This window comes from Dermacentor andersoni, chromosome 2 (genome assembly GCF_023375885.2).
Source record: "Dermacentor andersoni chromosome 2, qqDerAnde1_hic_scaffold, whole genome shotgun sequence".
NCBI classification, from domain to species: domain Eukaryota; kingdom Metazoa; phylum Arthropoda; class Arachnida; order Ixodida; family Ixodidae; genus Dermacentor; species Dermacentor andersoni.
The window spans coordinates 160,843,542-160,868,226 of record NC_092815.1 but is presented as its reverse complement, the minus strand read 5'-3'; the positions used below and the strand labels follow the sequence as shown (position 1 = coordinate 160,868,226).

General features: G+C 45.3%; 1 protein-coding gene and 1 pseudogene across 4 annotated transcripts in view; one reads left to right on the top strand and one right to left on the bottom strand.

The window, feature by feature from the left end:
- Positions 1-24,685, bottom strand: part of LOC126540911 (potassium/sodium hyperpolarization-activated cyclic nucleotide-gated channel 3-like) — an 82,349-nt gene that overhangs the window by 22,403 nt on the left and 35,261 nt on the right. For all 4 annotated transcript variants that reach the window (XM_055076077.2, XM_072286581.1, XM_055076078.2 and 1 more), the window contains one exon: positions 12,186-12,326. In XM_055076077.2, the coding sequence (XP_054932052.1) occupies positions 12,186-12,326 (141 nt within the window). The remainder of the gene's footprint in view (positions 1-12,185; positions 12,327-24,685) is intronic.
- Positions 2,066-6,068, top strand: LOC126540521 (lysosomal cobalamin transporter ABCD4 pseudogene; annotated as a pseudogene).

Here is a 24,685-nt window from a genome sequence, read left to right as displayed (position 1 = left end):
AAAATTATATTTGAGCATGATTCCACAGTCTTTCGGAATGATTTGGAGAGGGTTTAAAACTGGTGTAACTAACGGAATATGTGTCTTAACACTAAAATGTGCGTTCGTGTTTATTTCATTAAGAAAAGGAAGCCACTTATAAATGAGTGCATTATCACTAACGATCTGCGGATAACCAAAGTCGATGCTCAAAAAATATTTAGGTGTGGCATTTTCTGCTGACTTCTCCTGGAGCGAACATATAAATGAAATAGTCGCAAAAGCTGGCACAGCCCTGAACTTTGCCCTGCGAAACTTAAAATGTCGCCAGTCGGAATTAAATCAGGATGCGTGTACGTAACACGTGTAAGACAGATATTAGAATATGTTTGCCCCATATTGGTTTCTACCGGAAACCACTTTGATTTCTTATATACAACCTATCCAAAACAGGGCGGCCAGGTTTGTCATGGGTCGATATAGAAGAGCGAAGAGCGTAATCATAATGGAGCAAGATTTGAGTTGGAAACCACTGTCATTGCGACAAAGAAAGTTGAGGTCAAAGCCATTTTTCCAGATATTCAATAATAAAATTGGCATTAACAAAGAAACATAAAAACATAACAGAAACATAAAAGAGCTATTTTACATTTCCAACCGAGATCATCACGTCCTTAAAGTACAATACCAGCCGAGGACGCGCTTGTTCGCTCACTCCATTTTTGCGAAGAGCATCGTGGAATAGAACAAGCTGCCTAAGTGCAAGTGTGTTGTGAAAATGTAGACTTGTTACATCCCTGACGTAACCCCCCTGCTACAATGCCTACTGGCAATGAGGGGGAATTCTTGAATAAAGGGTTTCAGCATATATGGTCCCTACGAAAAAAAAAAATATCATGTGCTTCTTAAGTCCCATATCAAGTTATCCCACATGCTGCTCGAACATGCGGCGTTTTATAAGGGATCCCCATGCAGTCTTATGGGATCTTGAATATGGGCGTTATGGGACATGCAGGTCTCATTGAAGGGGGGACCTGAGCGATATATCATGAAGAAGAGAACGTTCACGATGTCGTTGAAATATCGTGCAAAATTGTCATCTCGCTGAACTTACTTCGCCGGATTTCGCCAAAATGCTCACGCGGTAATTGCGGGAGCGCCATAGCATCTGCTGCGTTCACAGAACGCTTCTCCTGCGGCTTACGCTTATTGTGAAGATTGTTAAATTGCCATCCTAGAAACGCCACAATTTTTTTTTATATCGGGAGGCGACTACGTTGCAGAAGAAATCGTGATCGAAAGGCCTGCCGCAGTATTTCTTTTTTTTTTCGCAATTCAAATCGCTAACAAACAACGCGCCTCAGGTGGCGGCTGGCGCGCTGCAATATCTCCGCTCTACGAGGTCTCACCGTGTTTGTTGTTAAGAAACAAAGGCCGCTGATAAGAGAGACTGCTTTTGAAAAGCCCAAGAGAATATCCGCGGGCGTTGGTGTTTGGAATGGTTATGCTGCGACTTTAGACCATGCCGGCCATGCACGGCTCCTGACGTGCGATATGTGCCGCCGAGCACTATAGTTCTATTTTATTTTGGAATCCAACATAACTTATTTCCTTATCAGTCGTCGGTGGCGGCGCCAAACGTCTCCTACATGTTTAATTCGTTCGTTCGCATAATAAAATTTGCTCTTCGCTTAGCCACTTCTGCAGCCTTAAAATCGCTCACTTCAGATTTATTCACGCCACACACACCCGTGTATATATATATATATATATATATATATATATCAGACCATGTTCTGTCAGGCATACCTACGTAGTGACATGCTGCGACTATTTAGGGACAGAAATTATCCGTTGTAGTTGCTCCGACTTCGTTCACTGAGTACAAGTACGAAACTCGCGCCTTCGCCGCACGACCCAGCGCTATTTTTTGCGAACGCCGAAAGATGTCGCGCCAACCTCGCTACCGGCAAAATGCGCGGATTCCTTTTTTGCTGCGCTTTTGCGCGACCTCCAACGGAAACAGGTTTCGCCATCGCTGGGCAAAGCCGGCAACACCGGTAACGCCGGCGTCTCACCACCGAGACGCGCGTGTTTCGCACATGCGAAGGCGAACCTCGCGTTTGAGCACGCCACGAGGGCTCCGCTGTTTTGGTTGTGGCATCGATTGAGAACGCCGAGGCAGACGGAGCGTAGTAGTAAGCGAACGGCCACCACGATCGTGCGCCAGTGAGTACCGCAAGCGGAAGCGACACGAAGGAAACCGCGCAGATCGCAACGTGAGCGAGCTTTGCACTTTGTACGGCCGATACACCAACACCGGTGCTTCCTCAAACTGCCGGCACCGCGCGTCACGTGGTGGCTGGCGCGCTACAATTTCTCCGCCCTGCGAGGTCTGACCGCGTTTGTCGTTACGAAACAAAGGCGGCTGATAAGGCCGACTGCTTTTGAAAAGCCGAATATCCGCGGGAGTCGGTGTTTGGGAATGGTCATACCGCGATTTAAGGCCATGCCGGCCACGCGCGGCTTCTGAAATGCGATAAGATATGCGCCGCCGAAAACAATCGAATATGGTTCGCTCTTATTCATTGTCTTTGCCCGAAGATAGCGCGGACGTCAGTACAGCATCCTCGACTAATAGCGGAGCATTCGAACTCCGCGTTGTCGGTGCGAGTCCCCGCCGCCGGCGCTCTGTGTTCGTCGCGATGCGCAGCGTCGGCTTCAACACCCTCCTCGTGAGGCGCTTCTGGAGTCTCTGCTCCCTTCTCGTGAGGGACAAGAAAGCGGCGCTGCTCCTCGCCGGTTTGATGTTTTTCGTCGTAACCTACGAGTTCGTCTCGTACCAAGTGGGCCTCACCAACAGCCGCTTCTACTTGGTGCTGGGGAACAAAGACCTGCACGGATTCTGGATCCAAACGGCCCTCGGTCTCAGTCTCGTTTTCGCCATATCCAAGACGAGGGCTCTGCGCACTTTCCTGGCGTCGACCACAGGAGTGCACTGGCGCAAGATCATCACCAAGCACCTGCACGGGCTCTACTTTGCCGACAAGAATTACTACTGCGTTAACATCTTGAAGGAACTGGGCGGAGACCTGGACAATGTCGATCAACGAATGACGCAGGACGTCGACCGCTTCTGCAAGGCTCTGGCAGATGCCCTGCCGGCTGCGCTGATCGTTCCATTCACGACGGCCTACTACAACTACCAAGCGTACGTGGCCACCGGCTGGATAGGTCCAGTCTCGACGTTCGTGTTCTTCGTCGTGTTCACGGTGCTCAACAAGTTCCTGATGGCGCCGGTAGTTCCGCGCGTCTACCAGCAAGAGAAGCAAGAAGGCCAGTTTAGGCACGCGCACGCGCGTGTCAGGGACCACACCGAATCCATAGCCTTCCTGGACGGGGACCCCGTGGAGGAACAGAACGTGAACGCCGTATTGGACGACGTGGTCAAGGCTCAGCAGTCCGTCGTGAACAGGCAGTTCCCTCTCGCCTTTGGCGTCCACCTCTTCGACTACACCGGCGCGATCCTTAGTCTTCTGGTCATCGCTGTGCCCATCTTCACCGGCGTGTACGATTCGCTGACGCCACCGGAACTGGCATCGCTCATTAGCAAGAACGCGTTCGTGTCCATCTACCTTATCAGCTGCTACAGCAGCCTCGTCGACCTGTCCGGCAGCGTGGCTGTGATCGCGGGAAACACGCACCGTATCGCGGCCCTTAGGGAAAAGCTGGTGGCACTGAGCGAAGAGCTACGCGAATTGCGCGCCGCCGCCGACGCTCCCGACGACGACAAGCACCCGATGGAAGAAGGCACCAGTGACGATGACTGTCCCACGGTAGAGCTCCAAGACGTGACGTACAGTTCACCGCGAGACGGTAGCGTGCTCGTCGAGAAGCTAACGTGGAGACTCGACTGCAAGCGGACGGCGCTCATCACGGGACCTAACGGAAGCGGCAAGACCACTCTGCTGAGAGTCATCAAGGGCCTGCGGAACGTCGACTCCGGAAGCGTCCACGTGACCAACTTGCATTCTTTGGCGTTCTTCCCGCAGCAGCCGTGGCTGACGGTGGGAAGCCTCCGGAAGCAGCTTCGCTACCCCTTTCCTGACCGTTGTCGCAAGGGGCTCGAAGAGCTGGACGACGAAAACAAAGAAATGGTCTCACTTCTGGAGCTCACCGGCCTTAGGAACCTTCTGAACAGCGCCAACGATCTCGACAGCGAAATGGACGCCGCGTGGTACGACACGTTGTCTCCCGGAGAACGGCAGCGGCTCAGCTGGGCCCGACTGCTCTACGCACGGCCAAGGATGGCACTGATGGACGAAGCGACTGCCTCTATAGACTTGGAGCTCGCGGATAAGCTCATAGCTGAATGCCATAACAGGGGCATCAACGTAGTTGCCATCTGCCACAAGGGATGCTGGGACACTGATGCGGTGCTAGAGTTGCGAGGTACCGACGGCTACTGGACGGTCTCGTAAGGGGGCGACGTAAGCTGGAAAATGTCCTAGGAAGGATGGAGTGAAATGTGCCTGTGTGCGATCGCGTGAATGTTACATCCTATCGGCTGACGTACTTTCATAGTGGACAAGACGAACATAGAACGGTTTTAATATAGGTGGACGTGAGAACCTTTGTTTAACCCTTTGTGAGGTGCTACTTTTTCCTTGAAATTTCGTTCATAAAATCTGAAGAATAGCATTCAGCAGGGCAAAAGAAAATGTTTGACACGTTTTTCAAGAAACATGGTGCAGCAGTTTTCGAAATAAAAGTGGTACATATATGTACCACTGACTTTACTAGAAGAAATGAAATGTGGTACACATTTGTACCGCTGTCCGCAGGCGGTTTAAAATGAAGAGACAATGTGTAACAGGAACGATATTTACAAAGTCAATGCTGCTGTTCACTTGTGGAATGGCTAAAAACATTCGACACATAGCGGAACTTGGCATTTGCTGCACAGAAATCTCGTTCGAACTTGCTGCTGTGTCGTGGAGCCCCACCTACACCTCTGTCGACAGGCCAACCGCTACGGGTGACGATCTCGGCTGAGAAGTCTGATGTCGTCAGGAACTCCTACCATATGCTTGCTGTCCCCTTCTTGCTTTTACGAGCGACAATCCTTTGCTATTACCTCCGCTTTCAGAAAGAATGCAAATGCACGGCCTGTGCGATTTACCGGTGCGATAGCCGTCCACTTAGGCCTAACAACCCCAGCCAAAAGCGAGCCCAAAACAGACAATTCAAAACGGTGAACAATTAGGGCGCCCTCAATGTATGTATATGGTTGCAGATGAATCACTAGGTTCCATTTAGTAAACGGGTAAAAGGATACACTTAGTAGGCATGTTGAAGCAGCGTTTTGAGTTAGTTTTTCCCACGCCACAGCAGCACGTACTGAACCGCAATGAAGACATTTGCAAAAACTAAGTTACTCTTCTCGCCACGTGACGGAATAAAATAAAAACGCTCATAAAGCTTTCTAAATGCCTTGGTGGATGGCAGCACTAGTAAAATTGGCTCCAATTTGAACAGTTGTTTCATTACGGGCATTTGAAACGTGCCCAAAAAGTGGTACATATTTGCACCACTGTACCACAAAGGGTTAAGACATAAATATTTCTGCTATGTATATTTCTTATTGTCGTGTGCACTGCAAGTCTGGCTGTTACGTTCTTTCGTAATTTTTCGTGAGAGCCGAAAACAGAAACCAGAAAATGTATTTAAAGCTGCCAGGAATATCTCATTAATACCTAGAGTTTTATGTTGATACCTGACCATAGGCCTCGTCATCAAGCGGCAACAATATTAGAGAGTTATAGCTAAGCGAGCCAGCGGGCCCAGCAATCCAGCGTAGACGCCAGTGCGCATGCGCGGTAAAACATGCGCAGTGTTGTCGACGCTGGCTCGCTTAGCTATAACTCTTTTATTATGCGACTGCGAATGGTGATAAGGCGTGACTGGTTCTTGATGGGGGGGGGGGGGACGATCTCTCGACGGCTACACAATCGTAACCAGATCTTCGTAATTTCCGAGCATATAACGAACCCTTTCGAACAAAATAAATCTGCGCGTTTCTTTCTACATTTTCACTTGCCTTCTTTCACAAGGTATCTTAACGAAAAACAACGCGGGTGGCAGCTTCGAAAAAGCAGCGAAGATGCCCCGCTGCTGGCTTCGGCGCTCTCATGGGCTTGGCGACTCCGTCAAGACTTGTCTCCGCTCCTATATGCTGTCGTAGTTCGTGCCCCAGTTCCACGTTAACAATGTATTGTGACTGAGGCATTAGTTTCCGCATTGGGCTGCACTCAGCGTGCCCGCACTTATTGTTCGGGGTGAAAGGTGAACAGTGAAGATTAATTGAAAACCAACATGGTCATCACAGACATCACATAGCCGCCTGCAGAATATGTTTTCTTTCGTATAACTAGAACGGCAACTCTACAGAGTATAGGAAATTTAAAAAGAACAAAAAGCGCGTACTACGAGAAATTTCCCTGATAGAATATATAGACGTGAGGAAGAGAGTAACTATAATTCACCGGACGGCCCCGCCAAATATCTTCGCAACGAGGAACGGCTGGCGCGTTTTCTTACGAAGCGCTCTGACGTGCACACCACTTCGTGCGGACCCATCTTATCTCTTCCTAGAACTGTTAGTCGGATCATCGGAGTGAGTTCGACGCCAGATCGACTACGTATAAGCCCGCAGGCTGTGACCACCGTTGCTTTCACGAGTTTATCTACGGGTAATATGAGATCCACCAACCATCCCGCCATTTAGTATTGCGGTAGGTCACTGCCTATACCACCCTGACGTCGTGGCTTATCGAGGCCGAGGGTACATCGGGCTAGAATATTCGAAATTATGCCACCAGCCGTAATCGTATAGGTTCGCTCTATACGTTATACCTGCGATCATTTCTACCGTAGAGGTACTGCTGACTGCAGTTCCTTATTGTATATGTGCCGCAGCGACATATTTCAGAAGATAAGATTTCGAACTTATCGCGTGCGCATCGTAAACAGCGAACGTGCTGGTTTACATTTTTTTTATACGGGTCACAGCAAACCTGAAGCGTTACGGATATATGCCACTCGCAGGGCTGAACTGAGTTTAGTATTATAGCCTTGGTTATAAGTATATACGTCTTTCTTGTCACCGGCCTCAAACTTAATGCGCTTAATGTATCCCAGTCCAACAGCACTGGAACTGCGGCAACCCCATTCGGCATTTGTATACCCATTTAAGACAAAGGAGCTGGCAGTGCCGACGATAAACTAAACACGATAGCGCTACTTTTCATCATCATCATCAGCCTGGTAACGCCCACTGCAGGGCAAAGGCCTCTCCCATACTTCTCCAACAACCCCGGTCATGTACTAATTGTGGCCATGTCGTCCCTGCAAACTTCTTAATCTCATCCGCCCACCTAACTTTCTGCCGCCCCCTGCTACGCTTCCCTTCCCTTAGAATCCAGTCCGTAACTCTTAATGACCATCGGTTATCTTCCCTCCTCATTACATGTCCTGCCCATGCCCATTTCTTTTTCTTGATTTCAACTAAGATGTCATTAACTCGCGTTATTCCCTCACCCAATCTGCTCTTTTCTTATCCCTTAACGTTACACCCATCATTCTTCTTTCCATAGCTCGTTGCGTCGTCCTCAATTTAAGTAGAACCCTTTTCGTAAGCCTCCAGGTTTCTGCCCCGTAGGTGAGTACAGGTAAGACACAGCTATTATACACTTTTCTCTTCAGGGATAATGGCAACCTGCTGTTCATGATCTGAGAATGCCTGCCAAACGCAGCCCAGCCCATTCTTATTCTTCTGATTATTTCCGTCTCATGATCCGGATCCGCCGTCACTACCTGCCCTAAGTAGATGTATTCCCTTACCACTTCCAGTGTCTCGCTACCTATTGTAAACTGCTGTTCTCTTCCGAGACTGTTAAACATTACTTTAGTTTTCTGCAGATTAATTTTTAGACCCACTCTTCTGCTTTGCCTCTCCAGGTCAGTGAGCATGCATTGCAATTGGTCCCCGGAGTGACTAAGCAAGGTAATTACTAAGCAGTTACTAAGCTAAGCGCTACTTTTAGACGCGACCAAATGGTACGAATGGCTCGAAGAATCAACCGCAGGGCATTAACATGCCCCCGGTTCAGAAGGAAATTCGAACATCCTTTGCGAGCCAACAGTGTGTGATAGATTCCGCGCACCACAGCGTTTACTCGTGTGAGCGAGTGGCACGCTTCACATTTCAGCGTTCACAGTGGCGCCTAATGCACGTTCAGCTAACTGTTGTTAGTCAGTGCTGTACCGCAGGCTAGGGTAGAAACTTGGACCCCTCCGTCCAAGTCATCTTTGGATGCGCCGTAAAGGCACGCTAAATAGAAGCAATAAAGCAGCGTAGGCTGATATATTATTATTTGGCAATTGTATTATCCTTGATTGTACCGTATGGGTTGACTTTTAGAAAGAGAAAACGAACGCCAAAGTTACATTTCACGAATTTCGCGCCGAAAACCCAACGCTGGTACGTCAGTGGACGTCACTGATTTCAAAGCATTAATCGTGTGTTCGGGCCGCGTAAAAGGGTTCTAAACTTGCTACACGTAGCATTTGCTTCCTTTTGAACTACAGCTTAGCCCATCTTAACCGAAAAAAAATTATCTAGGTTCGAGAGAGGAGTCACGTTCAAAATCCATGACATCAATTAAGGAGATCTGGTGCGGGACCTCCAAGGTGGCGGCACCACGGCCTTTCGTTTCTGCGTCTTTTCTGGGCGTTCCGCGCTTCCTCACACGGTAGAAATCGCCTTTTCGGTATTGACGAAAAATACTTTGCTTAACGTTTCGCACAAGCTAGTACATCCGGGTGTTCTTGCCACGGAATGTCTCACTGTGTCTCGCTTTGTATGGCCGCGCTTGAATGTTGATATACGCCACTGGGTTCGCGCTCGTACAGCGCTCTTGTCAGCGAGCCAAGGTATAGGCACCGGGCGCGAGACGAGTTCGCACCGGCGACGCCGTTATGAGGCAGCGCCCCGAATGTAGCGGTACGTGACATGGCCTCTGACAGAAAAAGGAAAAGGAGACGTACGTCGCCTTTTGTCCCTGATTTTTGTGTTGCTTCGCCAATCTACACGACTAAACACACGACAGCGTCGGCGTGCACAGCTAAGCGCCTGCAAAATAACTGCTGAAAATCCACGTCTTAGCTTGCCGCGGTGAGTTTTGTTTGCGGGTGCATTTGCATCGCAATTTGCGCTCGTTTTTTGCTTTATACAACCCCTGTCGTCTGATGTCACGAATGTGAGCTGCATCGTATACAAGCGGCGACATTTCTAATAAGGCAAACACGCGAAAATGCGTTCTTCGGTTCGTCAGCTACGCCTTCAAACCCGCATTGCGAAATCACGGGAATCGCCGTGTTCAGCAGCCCAACACCATAGCCACTGAGCAACCACGGCGAGTCCGACTGGAATAGCCGAACAGAACCTTATGACGCACTGTACGACTTGACGATCATGTCTTTTTTGTGTTTTTTCCTCAGGTGCTATCACGTTTCTTGTTGTTCTTTTCTTGTGTGTGTATTACAGATATATTGTAAATTGTAGTTCCCGTCCTGCTTGGACCATATTCGTCTGCAGCATGTAATAAATAAATAAATTTATCACGGAAAGCACAGCCGCCACCGTAGCAACAGCCATCCCTGTCGAGCTGGGTGGCACGTTTTGGCTGTCCTATCCATTATCGTATAACAGACCGGGGACGACAGTTCGAGTCATCACTTTTTACCGAGCTCGTACACCTTTTTGAAATGAGTCGGCTAAGCACAGCGGCATATCACCCGCAAACAAATGGTCTCGTCGAGCGTTTCCATCGCCACCTCAAGTCAGCCCTCACTGCTCGTGAGACGCCTTCTCAACTAGCTAACATTGGCTATACAGATCTTATCTCATGAATGCTGCATGACACAAAGGCACTTTCGGATATACCCTTATCTTGTTTCTCGGTTTTGTTGTGAAATTCCAGTAGGTGAACGAACGAGGAGTTTTATTGCTGGCACATTGAAGAGCTTCAAGACACTTGAACTTGTCAAGTGTTGTTCGCTGCAGCTGCAGTTATCAGCTTCACCCATCAGGGATCCTCACCAACTGTTCTTTTGGGACCTTTATTCTCGCGTTCGTACTGAACCAAACCGAAAGAAATGCTGCTCTTTGAGGTACCTGCGGGCTGCCCCATTTACTTACCAGTCTGACACAAAAGTCACCTCACGCAAACAAAACTTTCTCATAGCAGATAAATACTCTTGAGATTCAGCATCAAATAAGAAAGAAGAAGAAAACAGTTCTAAACAATTGTGCATACATTTTGTAGGCTCCCGTCAAAAATCACAACAGCTGAAAACGAACACCTAGAGACCCGCCATAATTTTACATATGCAATTTTTAGCTGGTGCTGGAGTATTTACAGAGACCGCTCAAGAGAGGTGCATAATAATGTTGGTATGATTAATTACGGCCGTTCTAGGATTGTACACCACATACTTTTTAGCGCTGTCGCTTCGAGATATAAATCCTGCAAACTATCCTCAAACATCAGAAGCAACGGACATTCATCGAACTGTCTGCTAACCAGACATTTTTTTACTATAAAAATATTTTATATCTTGGACATGAAACTCCATAACGTACAGCACGGCGAAACTGCGATGTCGTACGTGGCACGGTGCTCCGTACGCGCTTGTAGACAGCTGCCAGAAAAAGCCAATACTGCACCGAGAGTCTAAAAGTTATCATGTGCCGAGTGAATGTTGCCACGCCTGGCCCTATAGTGTACAGCACGGTGAGAAAGTTGCATCTTCTATTTCAGCGGACCAGCGCACCGGAAGTAGTGGAAGTTGGCCCCATTGCCGGAAGGCCTCCAGATGTGACGACACGACAACATCCACCGTCTGCACAACAGTGATGTAGTTATAATTTGACCGTAGTGTCGTAGCCATAATAAGCAGCCACACTTTGACACTAGGCAATTGACAGGGTGGTTACAAGCGCGTAGAAACCATTCGTTCGAGGGCAAGCCTATAGTGTATAGGAGGCCAGTACTAAAATTCATTTAGGGAACAAATTACAGATTTCTTAGCCACGCCGTAAGGCCCGCGTATGGACCGCGCAGATCTCAATGATATTCGTTGAAGTGCGTGCGACTGAATAAATCTAGAACGTTTCCCTTTGAAAACCCTCCAACCATATAGACGACCATCAGCCCTTCTTCTGCATCGAACACCTCTTCTCACTTTTGTCGGGCACAAAGCTTGCTAGTTTTCTTTGTTTTCTTTTTGTATTAGCTTTTATTTATGTATTTGCTAAACAAACTAGCCTCTTTGCAAGCTTTGTCAGGCCATCTGTCCTTAGCAGGCGCCTTGGTTATCATGGCCTCGATGACAACACGACGGTTGGCCTGCACAGCGGTCCATGTCACGCCTTTTTTTTTTTTTTTCATTTTGGCATCCTTGTATTAAAGCACAGCTATGCTGACTAATGTGTAGGGCATAACTTGAACTTCAACGAAGACGTCTGAGAAGAAGTTAAGGACTGCGCGACGAGCGACGCAACAAAATATATGCGTAACGTTAGGATACAAGAAGAGAGCAATGTGGATTAGAGAGCGAACGTGAGTAGACGATATTCTAGCGAACATTAACAGGAAGAAGTGGAGTTAGGCAGGCAATATCATGCTTAAGGAAGGTCACCAGTGGTCTACTATAAATACAGAATGGGTGCGAAGGGAAGGGAGTCGATCGACGGCCTAAAATTGGCTGGTGCGACCTAAGTGGGAAATTTGCAGGCATAAGATGAGGTCAACTGGCGCAAGAGAGTATAATTGGAGATACCTAGAAGATGCCCTCATCCTGCAAAGCATTGATGATATTGATGATCGTGATAATGATGATGATGTTGCATAGACTAACCCAAGGGCGCCTTTTGGTCGTTATCGCTCTGTGCGCAGCGTGCTCGCGTTCTCGAACGGCTTTGGGGATCCGCGTCCCGGCCTTTGTGTTACACCATCACGACATGTGCAAACACAGATGCTTCCGTAGCAAGGTCAGTTCTCAGCGAGTAACGTAATCTGACGATGCGCAACCCTGCGATATATGCACGAGCTTGCGGATAAGAGAGAGCGCGACTCACTCACCTCTCGCAGCGTGCCCGACAGCGAGGAGAGGATGTCCTTGTCGTGCAGGTACATCTGTTGGGCGTTCAGGTGCGATCTGATGCGCGCTCGGAGCCACTCGGGCAAGTCGTAGTAGCTCATGAACTCCTCGACCTCTTGCATCTGCGTTCGTCACACCAGTCATTCGATTGAACGGCTTCCCGTTCGTCATTAGGTGCACGGTATCCCGTTGCAGACGGACGAAACGCCATACACTCCGTTTCATCAAAATCAGTCAACGCAGCGCTGGCTAGAGAGACCTCTCTTACTGCGTGCGCATTCATGGCCCCCAAAAATAGTTATATATAGTGTCATATGTGAAAGAAAGGTGTAGGTGGGCGTCATGTTCTTGTTATGTAACATTGCCTCCTACGTTTACGTCTCAAAAAGCGATGCATTCATTGCATGGAAAGCGTCGCACATCTGAACCTATTTACCGCTGAATAAGCGAAATGACACATTTCTGCGACCAGAAGCCACATCGCACCGCTTGCACTCGCGACCAAAACATACAAGCACGACGGTGCCCAAGCAATGCGTAATTTCGCGTAACCATGCGTCCAGAAGCTGTAGTCGTAATAAACGAAGTACTAGTTCAGTAGGAAGCGTCGCAGAAGAAAAGAAATTTACCGAGCGAAACGCGCGGACTGAGACACTTACGACAGCACAACTTGAGTAGGTTGCGCAGCATTGTCTACCAGGTATGGAGCGGAGTATAGGGAGGAAGAGTTCGCTTGACGGAGGAGACGTGTTTGCGTCCTTGATTACAAGTTTAATGCGCAATGCATGTCTTTTAGCTCCAGGTGCTTCTCTATTCAGCTGCCCCAGATTTTTTTTTAAATTCCCTGTGGCAGACAGCGCAATTATAACCCTTGAGCTAAATTACTCGGTGAGGCGGACATTACTTCTATAAGAAATCAAAATGCTGAATTGAATAATTAACATATTGCACTAACTAACCTTAAATTTAACTAATTTACTGCACATACTGTAATTTACGAATTGTAGCTGCTGAGTTTGCAAGGCGCATATCCACGTGGAACGAATTCTCAGGACTGCACCCCTTTCGAAATATTACTTTTCAATGGGTCCGACGAAATACGTTGGCCTCCTAGTTGCTTTAGTGCTTCAATGCATAAAAAAAGCGTTTTCCTTAAAAAGGTAAGTGGAATAACAGTGCGTTTTTGCCGCCAGCTTGATGGCGCACATTTCGAAACCGGTGCCATCCTCAGAACTCGTTCGAACTCATTATGCCCTGCAATCTCACTATCTACAACTCGATGATTGCAATATGCGCTCTAAATTAATTAATAAAAATCGAATTAGTGAAATTTTGTTGATTAGACAATTACCAATTTATTGCTCGTAGAAGTAATATCAGCCTCATCGACTAATTGAATTCAAGGTCAGAATTGTGCTATACCACACAGGTTGACTTTGTTTGATGCAGCAATAAAAAAAACACCGTGTATATATATATATATATATATATATATATATATATAGTATTACGATATCATCGAGCGATGCACAAGGGAGGAGCCGTAGCGAGAACGACGACGAAGTGGGTCTGTGCCCTTGGCGCGAGTGAATGTCGGCCTGGTGCTCTGGCTCCAGTTCAGTGCAAATAGCCTGTAAATAACCTCTTTCGTCTGTGTCTTTCTACACGTAATATATATATATATATATATATATATATATATATATATATATATATAGAGAGAGAGAGAGAGAGAGCGAAACAAAGAGCGAAACAAGAATTGTAGTGTTTTCATAATTTTTATCAGTAATGTTATTCCTCATTTTGTGTTAGTATAGAAATTGCCCTATTAGCGCATTAGTCGTATGTAATAGTACAAGATTCATAACGGAGGCAAATGCACAGTAAACACTAATAAGTTGCGGAAAATGACGTGCACACGACACGCCATTTCCTTTAATATAGAGCAGCTCGAAGTGCCTGCTCAAATTTATGGAAATGTGCGACAGGATTCACGCTGTTAACAAATCCGTTCGTGCGCATTGCCGTAGCTAGCTCAGACGAAAATAAAAAAATTCTGATTCTGTTCGAACTCGTGGTGTTTAACAAGCGGTGAATTAACCTTATGAGATCCGATATTTTATTGAATGATCTGTGAATTCAATACAAGCGGAAGTAGCAATAGAGTAATGAAGCTTGTAAGTTGATAGAACCACACAGCAAATGAATTAAGACTTTAAGAACTAAATACAAAGCATACAGGTAAATATATACTAAATAACGTTAATGACAAAAAAAAAAAGAGAAACATTCGCAAGTGATATGCCCTGTTTTGCGTCGTTTGCGACGAACTCTTTTAACAGTGTTGTAGGATCTGTAAGGGCACAACATATAACCGCATATATAGGAGACCTGCGTGTGTATAAGGAAGTCATAACGTAATGATAAATTAATGGTATCAATTTGTGGAGTACTGATACTTAATTTTTGTGTGTGTGTGTGTGCATGTAATAAATGTGATTTCATGAGCATCCGCATGTGAGAAAAGCTGAGAATCGAAGTACCTGCCACGAAAATTCATCTTTAGCACGTGGTAACATTAAAGAAAGCATTATTTCTTCTCATGGTGTGTTTTATGCTCAAACAAGATGTAATAACTTTCGGTTGTTCACAGCTACAACTCTGTTAGCGTTAGTGTTAGCCAGTGTCTTTTTAAAGCTTTGCTTGCTTTGTAGTAGAATTCCATTTTGGTAGTTCTTGCTACAAGAACACTAGTATTCGCCTAAAAATTGAGAAAAAGAAATAAAGAAAGAAGAAAGAAAGAAGAAAGAAAGAAAGAAAGAAAGAAAGAAAGAAAGAAAGAAAGAAAGAAAGAAATCAAGAAAGAAAGAAAGAAAGAAAGGCACTTAACATGTGTAATATTGAATTTCATTATTACAGGCGAAGAAAACAGGCCAGCCATATCACATCATGTAACGAATACAGCTCCACATGGCATTGCTATTTGTTGTTTGTCAAATAAGACGCAGCGCCATTAGAGTCAGTTATTCTAAACTACTATATATGCACCTTGCAATTCCACCTATCGCAGTTCCTCAGATGGTGGTATGTTAGTTGATTGGCCCAACGCTTTAGTTTGATCGACTGAAAATGGTGTGAATAGATTTTCTCTCGTATTGCTCGTGATTTAGTATGGCTTGCTCAGTTAATTTATTTCCACATAACCATACTTTTGTCTCACATATAAACTCTGTTCAACAAGAAAGGAATAAGCGATGGAAACACGCAGCTCAGGCAGTATCGGCTGTTTTAAAATTTTGTGAACTTTCTTTTAATAGCGGGAAAAGGTACTCTAGGTGGTGCAGCGCAAACAGCTGAAACTAGCGCTTTCTATAAGCGCTAGTTTCTATAATTTCTATAAGCGTCTCGCCATAAGTTTAATCATGAAATAGTTGGTCAGCTAATGGTTACTGATTAAAGACAATACAAGTATTATTGGAGGCTTCTTCTCCCGTGGCTTCTCGTTGCATAACCCGCATCAATTCTTCACCCACATAACTTTATTGTAAGGCACGATTCCTGGCACAACATATATTTAGCGCTATTTCTGAGAATGGTTCGAACGAACGGCTTTCAGAATAAGGTACAGTGTAAGCTGGGACAAAGAACAGGGACAACCGTTGGCGAAAGCATATTCCATTACTGATGCGTTAAAACAATTAACCACTTTGATATTTAACCAAAAGGCTGAGAATCGATACGCCGTGTTACGGGCTATACTGGATTAATTTCAACGTTATTGGGCCCCGACATGTACCATAATCGCTGTAGGCTGGAATTACTGCGTTACAAGGTGAATGAATGAAAATTTTAATCTTAAGAGGAAACTTTAGCTTGGGTGCTATCTAAATATATGTAAAAGGAGAATTCGTTTTGCTCGACAACCAGTGCACCAAACTTGACGAGGTTTGTTGTATTTAAAACAAAAACTTAAAATCTAGTGACTGTTGGTTTGTAATTGTCGATTTAGGTCGCCAATTCTTTATTTAAAAATGTCAAAAATCGCAAGTTTTCAGAAAACGAGACTAAAGTTTACAACCCTGTAACTCAGCAATCAAAAACTATACCACAATTATGCGAATTGCATAATCTTTTACAGAACCCTTGTACGCAACGTAACGAATTCCCGTAGGATATAAATTGACATATCCAATCTACCCGCTTTGAATGATCTAATGGGTGCCGTTTGCAGAACCGCAACATCTGTTCTTGATGCAGAGCTATTAATTTATAAACTTCGTGCTTTTATTTTTCTCGAACTTTCGAACTTTTGAAAATTCTTTTAACAAAATTGAGGCCCTAAATCGAAATTCCGCTTGCAACACTCACTTGAATTTACCTTTCTCTCTTAAATGCAACAAATTTCATTAAAATCGGTCCAGGGGTACATTATCTCAGAAAAGCGTTTCTGCGTTTTACACGTATTTGAATAGGCCGCGGCGGGGCTGGGCTCGAGCTAAAGTTTCCTCTCAAAGAGGCCGTTGGCGTCCTCGCCTATCCCTAAGAATCACTGCTTTGCGGAATCGCGTTTGCGACTGCAAGCTCAGCGCAGTCGGGCGTCATGCATATCCGTAAGTCCTTATAGCGGGTAACTAAACGTTTCTCTTTGGTGCGCGTGCACGCATTTGCACACGTACGCACCAACTCAGGCACACACGTGCAGACGGAGCTGAACTGCGCCACCCTATAGCACATTTCACAAGGTGTGAGCTTGGGCGAGTTGGTAATCTATTGCTAAAAGCGCGTTACCGACGCCGTGGTTGTCTTATATATGTTTCTTCGTAGAAGTCCCGTCAGTAACGCGTTTTAGCTACAGTTAAAATTGACAGCGCAAGCGCACATACATATTTCAGCCATGCAGTACAAGTAAACCCCAAACATCCAGACTTGCAGGACCGTGGCGAATTCGCGCGTGTAAAGGCAACATTATCGCGCTCGTCGCGAACATTCACCGGCATTCCGCTGACACAGTCGGTGCAGAGGCTGCCCCACACATGACCGGAGATAAAAAACAAAGTCCGGAAAATTGATAAAGGTGTAAAAGGCCGCGATAAAGCGGTCTCCGAGTACACGGTTTCAGTCCGACTCGTTGACTTTCGCGTTTGCTGCAGCATAACGTCCGTCGCGTCGCTTTAGACAGTCGTAGCCGGTGCGTGGCGTATATCACGGCACAGATAACATGTCATCGCGCCGTTCGGGATCTTGACAGGTCTCCTCTCTCCGTATTAATACGCTGATATCTGTATGACTTTCTTTTTTCGTTCTCTGAGGGAAGATTTCTGTTATCTAATGAGTCAACGAGAATCTCAAACTACCACGTTCGTTCACCTTTTGTGTATTATGTTTTAGCGTTCAATGTGTTTAGTTCAGTGTTCTTTTTTTTTCTTTTTATGGCTTCGTTCTTTTTCCTTTTCTTGACACAAGATCAAACTTGCGAGCTTTGACTATTGTTATCATTCAATGCGAATATGAAACCTATACCTGCGTGCCTTACTGCACTGGGCCTACTACCCATTACTGGACCCATTACCCATTACTGGACCCATTACGAGCTTTTGGCTACGGGTCAAAGCAGTTCGTGGAAATTCACTGTACGCTTTTTGTCAGATAAAAATGATTTGAATTGAACTGAGACCCCATAGCCTTTCTCTGTGAGGACACTGTGGAACTTATATTTCCTCTGAAGTATGGAGCCACTGTACATGCACGTTACGCCACTTAGGTAAGCTTAGCTACTTGAAAGTAGTTAAGCTTAATAACCGCGGGAAGCTTTTCTTCTTTTTTTCTGTTGCTACTGATGATCATAACGGTGATATTTTTTTTCGGGCAACTCATCGTCGCGTGGATATTACAATGAGCTATGCGATCACGTCGCTTCGCCGCAGACGGGCATTGTTGTCGCGACATTAGACTGTTCGTTGACAGCTGATGCTTGCAGCTTTCTCTCTGACTGTCGCGATACGCGTACAAAGTGAGCTGAAACTTACGATAACATGCGATAAACGGCAGTTGCAAACCACGGCATTCAGTTCGACGACCGCATGCGTGCAACTTTCGCTGTCTCAATCATTTATCCGAGTGGTATAGTCACGCGATCGCTCAACAACAGTCGGGCTCCCTGCTGCCCCGATTGTCAGCCACCTGCCAGTGGGGTTTCAGCGTTATTGTTTGCGTGGCCGGTTACGCGCATAGGCGCCAGCGGTTGTAAAAGGAGACGCGCTGCCCGACAAACAAGCCGGGCTGCAGAAAGTTGTAGCCGTTGGGAGGAGCTCTTAGTTTGTGGAGAGCGCGTATAAGCGGGCTAACTGAGACGGGAATTCTGCCATTCGATGCGCGGAAGCAGTGGCGTTGCTTTGAAGTCAACCAATCGCCTCTTGACCGCACCCCTTTCGAAAGATTTCGCGAACGGTCCAGACGCCCCCAACGAGCGTAAAAGTGTTTTCCTTCGGGCGGGGGGTCTGTGTCCTGCGAGATGGTGAGAATAAGGGGTCCGCTGCACAACAAGGATTTATGGAAATAACCTCGAGACATTGAAACTCCGGACTGCGCAACCCTGGAGCTGCTTGCGCACTGCACACCGCAGTGTGATTGGACGAACGATGGGGCGAAGGCGATGGCGGCGAAGCTCTTTAAGTACGTGCATGGCAGAGATTCGGCAAAGCTTGCAAGACCAAAATTGTAGCATCATTGTAACTTTTGACTCGCAGTATCTACTACATGTATGTATAAATAGTTTCCATTCTATCACTTGCGTATTTAATCTTAATAAACAGTTCACCACTTGCAATCAGCGTCACAGCCTTGCACACCTACTGTAATGTGACCTGCCGAAGTTTTGGTCAACGACATCGAGGTGAACCTCAACTCTGCCCTGTCGTGCGATGTCAGATTTATTCTTGTATCAGCAAAAGCACCGTAGACACAAAACCAAAGGCCCGCACTTCTGCAGCGCACGCGCAAAAATGATGCCAGTTTGACTTCACAGCGCACTGCTATTGTTCAGAAGGAAGTATTGGTTTGGTCATGTTGGGAATTCATCGTGAGAGTACACAGCGTCTGAATACACAGCGCACTAAGAACAAAGGACAAGTCGAGAAAGGACGAGCTTGTCCTGTCTGACCTGCCCTTTGTTCTTACTGCACTATGTACTCTATGACGATGTCATTGTTCATTGGTCGCAGTGGTAGAGGGCTGCCTAAAGGTAACACTCGTCCATAAAGACAACACCAGCGTGTTGCGTTTAGAAGTGTGTGGGTGGTGTGTTGCCTATAGGCAGCACACCAGGAAGAAAAATGCTTGCTGAGTTTCGGTATTGCAGCCGTGAATGCGGTTCCTCGGTCTGTTATGACGACGGTTGGTGCGCCGTGTCGCAACACGACATGCTCAATAAAAAAAAGCGCGCCACCTAGACTGCTGCGCTTCTCTGGATTGCCTTTATTTCAGCGTAACGTGTGAGATAGCCGTTTGCGAAGATAACAAAGCGATTGCCTGCAGTAGAAGTAGGAAGTGGGCCCAAAATATCCATTCCGATTTCATCAGATGGTCTTCGAGGAACCTGGACGGGCTGTAGGAGGCCGGCTGGTTTCGACGGAGGCGACATGCGCCTCTGGCAGTCGAGGCAAGTGCGAACGTGATGTTTCACGGCTGTGGTAAGTCTCGGCCAGCAGTACATTTGCTGCACTCTGGCCAATTTCTCGTGTAGCACAAGTGACCAGAAGTCACCTCGTTGTGACACGCTTGAAGTACTTCCGTGCAAAGAGCTGCAGGAATGACGAGCAGATAGGGGGACCCCGTCTAAGAAAAGTTTCTTTCTGTAAAGGACTTTGGCTCGCAAACAAAATGACAACAGTCCTCTTGCGAAAACGCTAGGAGGTTTCGCAGATCTGCCCTCTAAGTAGTTGACGAGTTCAAGCAACTCAGGGTCGTCCCGTTGTTGTTTTGCGATGGCGGATGTGTCCAGAACACAAAGAAATGCTAAGTATTCTTCTTCGGGTGGAGCAGGTGACTCTATCGGCGATCGAGACAGGCAGTCAGCATCCGTATGCCGTTTCCCCGACTTGTACATGACAGTCATGTAAAATGCTTGCAGCCTTAGGCTCCGGCGGCAGCGGTGTTCGGCAGTTCGGCAGCGGTGCACGCATAGCACGGATCTGGTCGCCATTCATTATTTGCCTTCGCAGTGCTACAGATCGCATCAGATTATCAAGGCCCATCTTCGCCGAAGACTGCCACGCGTTCATCGGACGGTGCGCCTGCGCTGAAACCTTGGTCCCGTGACTACCTCAACAGCAACGCCCCGAAGACAACGCACGCTACAAAAGAGGCCACACAGGCTGCATTGCACAGTTCGGCAGCGGTGCACACACAGCACGGATCTGATCGCCATTCATTCTTTGCCTTCGCAGGTGAGGAAGTTTGTGCCAGAGATTTTGTAAATCCTTGTAGTGCACTGCTGCCGAACAATCTACTGTTGTTGCCTGTGCTGTATTGTGCATGTGCTTTCATGTCTAATGGCGGGAAAAGATACTGGAAAGAGCACTGTAAAAGGGGGCGGCGTGCCTTCGGAACAGGACACGACAAATATAAAAGAATTGCGTGAGATGACAAGGGCTCTCGAGAATTTGAGGCGTGACTTCCGGGAAGAAATGCGGGAGCTTAAGAAAAGTGTGTCTTACTGCACTGATATTTGCAATGATGTCAAAGATACTACTAATGAGATCAAAAACTTGAGGCTTGAAATGCAGGAATTGCTCAAACAGTACACTGAACTGAAAGGCGAAAACGCCCGATTATCACAAAGATGTGAAGAGCTTGAGCAATACCAGCGCCTCAACAACCTCGAGATTAAGGGCGTCCCGGATGGAAAGGACCCGCTTGTCAACCATTGACACCATGGTTGACATTGACACGTGTCACTATGTGCGTACATTCAATGCTGATGTCAAGAACATAGTTGTTCGCTTTGTCAGAAGAAATCAGCGGAATGAGCTGTTATCAAAGTGCAGAAAAAATAAGATAGACAGCTCTATGCTTGGTCTTGAAGGAACAACCCCGGTTTTTGTGAACGAACACTTGACTCCAAAAAACAAGGCACTGCTTTCAGATGCGATTAAAAGGAAAAAGGCTGCCAAATGGAAATTTGCCTGGACGACTGGAGGCAAGGTGCTTGTACGTAAAGATGAAGACTCCGACATAATTCACATTACTCATGAAGGAGACTTAGATAAAATCAACTGCTGAAGACTAAATTGAATGTGATTTAATTGACTTTCCTGTTCATGATGATGAACCCAGAGGAGAACAGCAGATGCTACACAGTTGACGCTTTTAATCGTGAGTTTTCTTGTGGAAAGTTTCTTTCTGCATTACATGCGAACTGTAGAAGCATTCGACCAAAGGCAGACGACATTTCTGTTTTTTTTTTTTTGCATTCGTTATCAGTTGACTTCGATATTCTAACCTTTACTGAAACATGGCTTTCAGATAATGACACAAAACCAAACTTTCCAGGTTATCGGTCTGAACAACTTTGTCGTAGGCAAAAAAAGGATGGAGGGCTGGCTATCTACTTTAAGAATACCTTTTCTTATGAACTGTTTAGTGATTTCTCGGTAATGAATGCCGATATTGAATGTTTGTGCTTGCGTATCGACAAAATAGTGGTGGTCGCTCTTTACCGCCCTCCGCTAGGGCACAAAGGTCGTTTCGTAGAGTTTGTGGACTTACTGTTGGCTTCCCCTGTCTTTTCAAATGCATCTTGCATTATTATGGGGGACATCAATATCGACTTAAGTTCCAATGATGCTTACGTAGAAAATTTTGAGACACTGTTATCTACGTATGGCTTCGCAAACCATATAAATAAACCTACAAGACTTACAAAACAAACTGCCACTGTTTTGGATGTTTGCATAACAAACTTCAGTCCACGAGACATCTCCAGCGGAATATTTTCATATGCTCTTAGTGATGATCTGCCAGTTTTTTGCTTTTTTCAATTACTAAGCACTATGACAAGCCCTATATTAACAGAGAAGGTAGACGAGCCATAAACCTTCCAAGACAAAAAGAATTTTTCCACTTGGTCAGTCTGATTGACTGGAGTGAGGTTTACAACGACGAAAATGCAGACAGCGTTCACGAGAAATTCTTTTCTTTGCTACACGCTTCATACAATGCCGCATTTCCTGTATTACAGCCGTCCGGTCGTAATAGAAGAAAACACAAGAAACCTTGGATTAATTCAGATCTTTATCACCGTATCAAAATAAAAAAAAGTTATTCCATGATTTTATCCGTTCACAGGATCCAAATACATTCACAGAGTTTAAGAAGTATCGGAATGCTTTTAACGACTGAGTTAAGAAAAGCAAAACAGTACTACTATCAGAATCTTTTTGAGAGCATATATAATAATCAGCGACGAATATGGGAGGTTGTGAACTCACTCACTTCAAGAACAAAAGCTAGGGATAGGATTACGCAGCTCGTAGTTGATGGTAAAACACTAATCGGTGAACGACTAGCAAATACAATGAACCCACATTTTGTGGATGCTGGCTCCTACAATACCATGAGCGAAACTGTCCGCGACGACAGTATGCCACTAGACACCATATTGAATCACTCTCTTTTCCTGAAACCTACTGATCCTAGTGAAATTTCAAGTATAATTGGCAAGCTAAAAAATAATACATCTCCAGGGGTGGATGAACTTCGTCCAAATGAAATAAAATTAATATCGCCTTTAATATGTGAAGTTCTTAGCTACATAATTAACCTCACTCTAACAACAGGCGTATTTCCTAAGCTATTAAATATCGCCAAAGTCACCGCAATTTTCAAAGGAGGTGATACAAACAATTTATCTAACTAGCGACCTATTTCAGTACTTCCTACAATATCTAAAATATTTTTCATGAGAGGCTAGTTTCATTTTTAGAAAAGCATAAGGTGATAACTCAATGTCAATATGGCTTTCGCAAGCATCGGTCGACAGAACACGCTCTCGTACACATCAAAGACAGGATAATTTAAAACATGGAATGTCGAAAATATACGCTAGGTTTGTTTTTAGACATTCAGAAAGCTTTTGATTCCATAAAGTTCGATTTATTACTTAGCAAATTATCAAGATACGGTGTCCGAGGTATTGTACTAGATCTTCTAGATGGTTATCTGAATGATCGTTATCAGTTGGTGAAAATTAATGATGCGGTATCAACACTCGCGAAGCTAAAACAAGGAGTACCACAAGGATCAATATTGGGCCCATTACTATTTCTTGTCTATATCAATGACATTGTCAAAATTGATAGTTCTGCTGAAACCATAATGTATGCTGATGATACCAATGTCTTTTTCTCTTCGCATAACCTACTGACACTTGAATCCTCTGTAAATGACTACCTTGTGCATCTTTCAAACTGGTTAAGCAGAAACAAGTTAAGATTAAATGCCTCAAAAACAACATATGTCATATTTCGTCCTCCCAACGAACCTCTACACCACAAACTTAACGTGAAATTTGAAAACACCCTTATAAAACAAGTTCAGACACAAAAATTTCTCGGGGTTTGGTTTCAGGAAGACTTGAGCTAGTCAGTGCACGTTAGAAACCTAAGTGTAGATCTTGCCCGCACAGTTGGATGTCTGTACAGGATATCTGCGCTCATACCGCTGTGGCTAAAAAAGAAGATTTATTATTCACTTTTTTATTCCAAATTAACCTATGGCTTAATGATTTGGGGCACTACTACGCAATACAATTATACTAAACTTATTACTTTGCAGAAGAAAATTCTGCGCTCTTTTGAATCTTATTGTGGTAATGCACAGGACTTAAGAACCGCTCCTCTGTTTAAGAAACACGGCATCCTAAAGGCAGACCAGTTATATTATTTAAAAGCGCTGCAAGTAATCCATCAGAAGAAACTATACGGAATTATGGACTCTGAAAACGCTGAATACCTTTTGAGGCACCGAAAACACCGAACACCAAAAATCCGAACAAATTATGGAAGGCAAACAATGGCGTATCAAATACCTGCGATCTTAAACAAATTTGAAGGTAAGCTAAACTTTGAATGCAAATTAAAAGCATTTAAAAGCCAACTTAGGGAGCTATTGTTATCTTGCCAATTTAACTATAGCCAAAATTGAAGTGTTTTTCATATTTTACTGTCTTCTCACAAAGGATACATAAAACTCTATATAACACAAAATGACTAGAAATTGCTCTTATCTTACTTTTGTGTCGTTTCAAGCAACATTATTCAGTTTCACTGACAATTATATTTTATTTGTATGTTTTTGTACAACAGCTGTTTGTGCTGATTTATCAAGTAAATTGCTTAGCGTCCTATTATGTATGATTTGTTGTGTCATTTGTGTGCAACAGTATATGCAATACGTTTGTGTACAGGTGTCAAATGCTGCGTTT